We start from the raw sequence: 5,891 nt of genomic DNA on the forward strand, positions 1-5,891 counted from the left end.
TCTGCTTCATAATTTAATGCACATCCTGTACCGTTTCAGGCTGATTGCAATTTTCATATAAAGACCCATTAAATAAATTATATTACTGAAAAGCTCATTTATTTCTGGAACCGTTATTTCTGTTAATTATTATTATTGTCCACTTAAAAGTAATGCAAACATTTAAAATTAGAGTATTACATCTGACCTTTCAAAAAGTATTTAGTACTTAAATATGGAATTAATAGAAAGAATGTTGCAGCTTGCAAGCAATTGTTTAACGTTCAAACCTGACGATCACCAATTCTTGAGCATTCCCTCATTCTGGAATAAATCAAAATATAACTGTGATTTTATTTAATCAGTTTTATATCTCTAAAACCTTTATTGAATATAGGTTTGTTTACATTATTGAAATCTGAGTGTTAAAATCCAAAGAAATTAATCGGATTTGTTAATATTTACACAAATCATGTAAATATTAACATTAAAGTTACATTATGCAGCCATTGTTCATTGTTAGTTTAAAGCTAACTCACAAATCAGGTTCAGGCTGAACAACAATCCCATTTGTGATGAACAATAGGAGCAGAACTTTCCTTCAGTCCAAGTGTTTTGGTGAATCCTGTCATGTTCTGTTGGTAGTTCTCAGAGAACTCCTTCCTAAACTGATTTGTGCAAACTTCAACTTTCAGTGGCAACATTGCAGGGACACTGGAGACAAAAATAAAATGTATCCCAGCCAAGCTATAGGAGCTATTTCTCTATTTTCAGTTAAATTTTAGAATTTAGATTTTTTTTTTATTTGTTTCTTCTCTGGTCAATTTTGGTAAATTGACCAAAATTAATTTTTTTATTTAAAATTAAATAAAAATATATAATTTTTATTTAATTTTAGTTATTTATAATAGTTTTTTGTTATTGTTAGTTCACTTAATTAATTAATTAATTTCAGTTTGGGACTCGGGTGTTTCACAGTATAAATAGGTAGGTTTTAGATAGCTCATTATGCATGTGGGTGGTCACATGGTTTTTTTTACCAGTCTATCCAGTCAGTCTACTAGTCTGTCAGTCTGCCACTCAGTCAGTGAACAGGTGAGACAATCAGAGCATGAGAAGCAGCAGAAGCCTGTAACTTGTTTGCCTGAATATGGAATAAAGCAACAAAGAACTGCATTTTTCACTTTTGATATTTTTGGAACTGACAGAAACTCACGGTGCATCAAGTGGCTATTTTAGTTTAATTCACCTTTTGCTTTGATCACACTGAAGTCTTAAGGTTTTTTATTTTTGGATTTGTGTTTTGGACAAATAGTCACGACACACGCAGCTCTGTTCTCTGTGACTTGCAGAAAATACATGGACACATGCTCTGTATTGCAGCCAACAGCATAATAGTTTCCTTTTCCAGCAGCCATTTGCAGTTTAAATCCAACAAACTAAATTTAGCGTCTCTTATAATGAAGTGTGTGGAGCCATGTGAGGGACAGGGCTGGGCTTTAGGTTGCTAGACAAAAAAATTGTAACACAAACAATTAGAGGTTTTTGAAACCTCTAATTCAAAAATTAGAGGTTTTTGAAATTTTTACTAATTTCAAAAACAGAGGTTCTTGAAATTAGTAAATATTTACTTATTTACTAAAACAGCTGGGTGTTTTTGTTTTCCTCTTGGATTATTTCTACAAGCAGGACATACTCAAATGGAAGGATGGAAACGTGCAATAAGTGAATTTTTCATAATAGTTAACCTTTAACACTCATGGCCAAATGGCTTGAAATCAGGTGTAATTAACTTATTAACATCATTAACACGTTAAAAACACTTTAACAAGACATCAACAACACGTTAACAACATGCAGACAATGTGTTTAGTGTTAAAAGTCACAGATTGTTGACCTGGATGGCCTTCCTTAGATTCCTGCAGTTCATTGTGTTGGTCACCATTTAGGGGAAATGAGCTGCTTTCCCTTTAAGTGCAGCCTTGCTTAGTAAACATGAGGAGGAGTGTCTCCCTCGCTTAAAATGAAAGTTTGAAAATGAAACTTCTGTCACAAGGCTCTGGTATATTTCTGTGGTGAGTAATGGTTTTCTCCTTTCTCTATCCAGTCCCATATGTTGGTGTCTTTTAAACACTGCCCACTCTCTTCTTCTCATCAGTAATGTTATTCTTGTTATAGATTTTTGAACACTGTTCGGTCAGATTATTCTCAATGTTTGTAAATAGTTCTCAGATTGTTCTGACCTGTAATGTTTCTCTTTTATGATTTACAAAACAAGATGGCGTCTGAGGAAGTGATCGAGGTGGCGACTCTGGGCCGACCGTTCAGACTCGGGATGCTGTACGACTGCCGCCGGGACACAATCATTCCCGGTAAGGATTCACATTGTGTTATTTTTAAATTATTTATTTTACCTGTTTTTGTGAGAGAACAGGACTGTAGTGGAAGAGAAGTGGGGTTCTTTTGTTCATTTCTTCCTGTCCTTTTAGCCTTCTTTTATCCTTTTATTTTTGCTGTTTAGTTATGAGTTACGTGTTTTTGTTTGTTTTTAAACTTTTGTAGTTTTGAGGTTGTTTTTTGAGGGTGTGGCTGTCAGGTGTCATCTGGCCGTTTGTCGTTTGAAATTTCTCCATGGGGCCCGGAAGTACTGCGCCTCATTTCCAACCCGTTAGTCATCTACTGATTTATGTTTGTGAAAAGTGATGAGTTTTCTATTTCACAGTGGGCTGCAGTATACAATAACACATTTATTGTTAAATAAAACTTTTTATTTTCATGGTATGAAAATGCCATCTGACCACCAGACCCCCTAACACAGACCTCTGGTCTTCCCATCTCTGTGCCCTCTGTGTGTCCTGCACTTTCAGTTGTTAGAGCTATAAAATCTGATGTTAACATGTCATAATGGGATTTTCCTAGCAGTCTTTAAACGCACCATGTAAGGTCAGTTTGGCACCAGGTGTATTTGTGAACAAAGATTACTGATAGCATCAGATTGTAGCCATGGCAACACAACAATCAAGCTATGAAGATAATTCTTTGCACTTTTACTTCCTAGTTAAATTCTACAATATAATCTTTGAATCAAATTTGCATTGTTATTCTCAATAATCGAATGCTAAGATTTTAGATGCAATTAAAGCTTTAATGGAGGCCCTGAAGATCTGGAGGGTCTTTAACAGCTGCTGGGTTTGTTTTGCCTTGAGTCAGAAAAAAAAAACCCTCAGAGAAAATGCAGTAATGTAAAACATTCTGTCCTTTTTGGTTATCTGGGTTTATTTTCTTCATGTGTGTTTTTAGGTTAACAAGCCTCCAACAACAGACAGAAATAAAAGAATAAAGTTTAAGTTGCTTTCCTTCATCTTACTAATGTAGATGATTGTAACTCACTAGTTTTGCTTTTGACCTTTGATCCGTTCACTACTTTATACAAACAAAGGCGGTGATGGTGATTCAATGTGTTAGGATCTGTTGTTGTTTCAGATTGAGTTTTGTTATTTTTTGTGTTCCTTAGTTTTTCTCTTAGTTCTGCCTCATTTCCATTTCAACTTCAGTTCTTCCTTATTGATTCCAGTTTATTTCCTGTTTCTACTTATTCTTTGTCATTGTAGTTTTATAATGTTTCTCCAGTCTAGTTATTCTGTTAGATTTATTTCCTGTTTCCCTGTATACTCTTCCTCTTCACTCACATTAGCAACCTGTTAACTCTTCAGCCCAGGTCTTTTGCTCAGGATTAGGGTATTTAAGCTTCTCATTCTCAGTCACTCCTGGCCGGTTCCTTTCATTATCTCCTGTGTTCTCCTCATGTCTCTTTGCTTGATGCCTTTTGGATTTATTATTTGTGTTTTTTCCTGGCTCCAGTGATTTTTGGTAGTTTTTGATTTCTTTTGATTTTCATTAAATACTATCAACAGGATCTATACTCCACCCTCCTGTCTGCACTTTGGTCTGTCCTATAACAAACACCTCGTGACACATTGCCTTCCTTTAAAGCTTTGTGCTTGATACTGATATTAAAAACTGATAAAAAGTGTCTGTAAAAATTTGTAGTTGCTAAAAATGGAATAATAATTTAAAAGACTGTGAAATGACTGTTTCTTAATGGTAACCGTCAATGTTTTGAATCTATAAATTGCCTCTGAAATTCCAAAAATATGAATATTTTCTCTGCTTCTACAGGATTAACACTCTGGGACTGTGAAGAATTGGAAAAAGACAAAAGAGAAACCCCACAACCAAACAGTGAATTTGAGATAGTTGCTTCTGAATCTATTGACGACAAATCTTCAGCCCTGGATGTTGAAGCATCTTTAAAAGCAAGTTTTTTAGGTGGCCTAGTTAAAGTTGAAGGATCAGCCAAATACCTCAATGATCAGATGACGTCCAAAACTCAAGCCAGAGTAACACTGAAGTACAAAGTTACCACAAAGTTCCAAGAATTATCAATGAATCATCTTGGAAGAGGCAACATGAAGCATCCATATGTTTTTGAGAACAAAATAGCAACACATGTGGTCACAGGCATTCTGTATGGAGCTCAAGCATTTTTTGTCTTTGATCAAGAAAAATCAGAGACAGAAAGTCACCAAGACATTCAGGGCAACTTGAAAGTTTTGATTAAGAAGATTCCATTGCTATCTATTGAAGGTAAAGGTTCACTACACCTGGAAGATAAGGATAAGGAAAGAATCCAGAAATTCTCCTGTAAGTTTCATGGAGACTTCCTACTTGAGAAAACTCCAACCACCTTCCAGGATGCAGTAGCAGTCTACCAAAGCCTGCCCAAGCTGCTGGGAGCCAGTGGAGAAAATGCCGTACCAATCAAGGTCTGGATGCTGCCTCTGACCAACTTAGATTCTTCTGCAGCTAAACTTGTCCGTGAAATAAGTGTTAGGTTAGTTCAAGAAGTACAAAGTGTCCTGGAGGAGCTCAGTGTCCTGGAAATAAGGTGCAATGATGCAATGAAAAACACAACAACTCAGCAGTTTCCACAGATAAACAAAAATCTTAAATGTTTTAAAAGTATGTGCTCTGAGTTCAGGCTAGGATTTCAACAAACACTAGCAAAGAAACTCCCATCAATCCGAGGAGGAGGAGAAGAAGAGTCTGAGCTCGCAGATTTCTTGAAAAAGATTCATTCCTCACCTTTCAACAGCAAAAACCTCAATGACTGGATTGACTGCAAAGAGAGAGAAATACATGCCCTGAAATACTACACCAGGATGATGAAGAACACCAAAATCATCCCGTCTCAAAATATCCTTGACGAAGAACTTCTCACTGCAGAGCATGCTGTGTGTTTTGTCTTCAGCTCACTGGAAACAGATGAGCCATACCTCTCTGCTTTGCTGAACTACCTCAAAGGCAGAACCATGTCAGAGGATTCACACAGTTATGATATTGAGAAGGAACAATGGTATCTCTCCAACAACTTGGCAGATGGAATGAGAACAAAAGTAAAACTCTTTAGTGATTTTGCAGAGGCCAACGCTGAGACCAAGAGCTCAACATTCCTGGCAGTCGGTCTAACAGATGAGAAACATGAAGGTTCAACCATCTACCTTTATGAAGATGGCTTCCCTGTCAGTAAGAACTTTGAGCCTCCTTCAAAGCCTGAAACTGTGACAGCTGCTGATGTAACCCACAGCAGTGTGACTCTGAAGGTTTCTCCTCCCAGGTTTGGAGCAGAGAGCGTCACCTCCTACTCTGTTGAGTTCTGTGTCAGAGGACAAGATGGATGGAGACAACAGGTTGAACCAAAATCTGGAGAAATCACAGTGACCCACCTGCAGATTTTGGTTCACCCTGTTGTCTCCATCCATCTTGTCCTCTGACACAGAACTCAACAGAGTAGGAGGTGACGCTCTCTGCTCCAAACCTGGGAGGAGAAACCTTCAGAGTCACACTGCTGT

General features: G+C 37.0%; 1 protein-coding gene across 1 annotated transcript in view; it reads left to right on the top strand.

Annotated features, from left to right (window-relative positions):
- Positions 1-1,961: 1,961 nt before the first annotated feature.
- The window catches only part of LOC103130948 (uncharacterized), a 6,270-nt gene continuing 2,340 nt past the window's right edge, over positions 1,962-5,891 (top strand). The window contains 3 exon segments of the mRNA XM_007542481.2: positions 1,962-2,054; positions 2,258-2,351; positions 4,159-5,642. Coding sequence (XP_007542543.2) covers positions 2,258-2,351; positions 4,159-5,642 — 1,578 coding nt within the window. The 5' untranslated portion in view covers positions 1,962-2,054.

The sequence above is a fragment of the Poecilia formosa genome, unplaced genomic scaffold, assembly GCF_000485575.1.
Source record: "Poecilia formosa unplaced genomic scaffold, Poecilia_formosa-5.1.2 Scaffold698, whole genome shotgun sequence".
NCBI classification, from domain to species: domain Eukaryota; kingdom Metazoa; phylum Chordata; class Actinopteri; order Cyprinodontiformes; family Poeciliidae; genus Poecilia; species Poecilia formosa.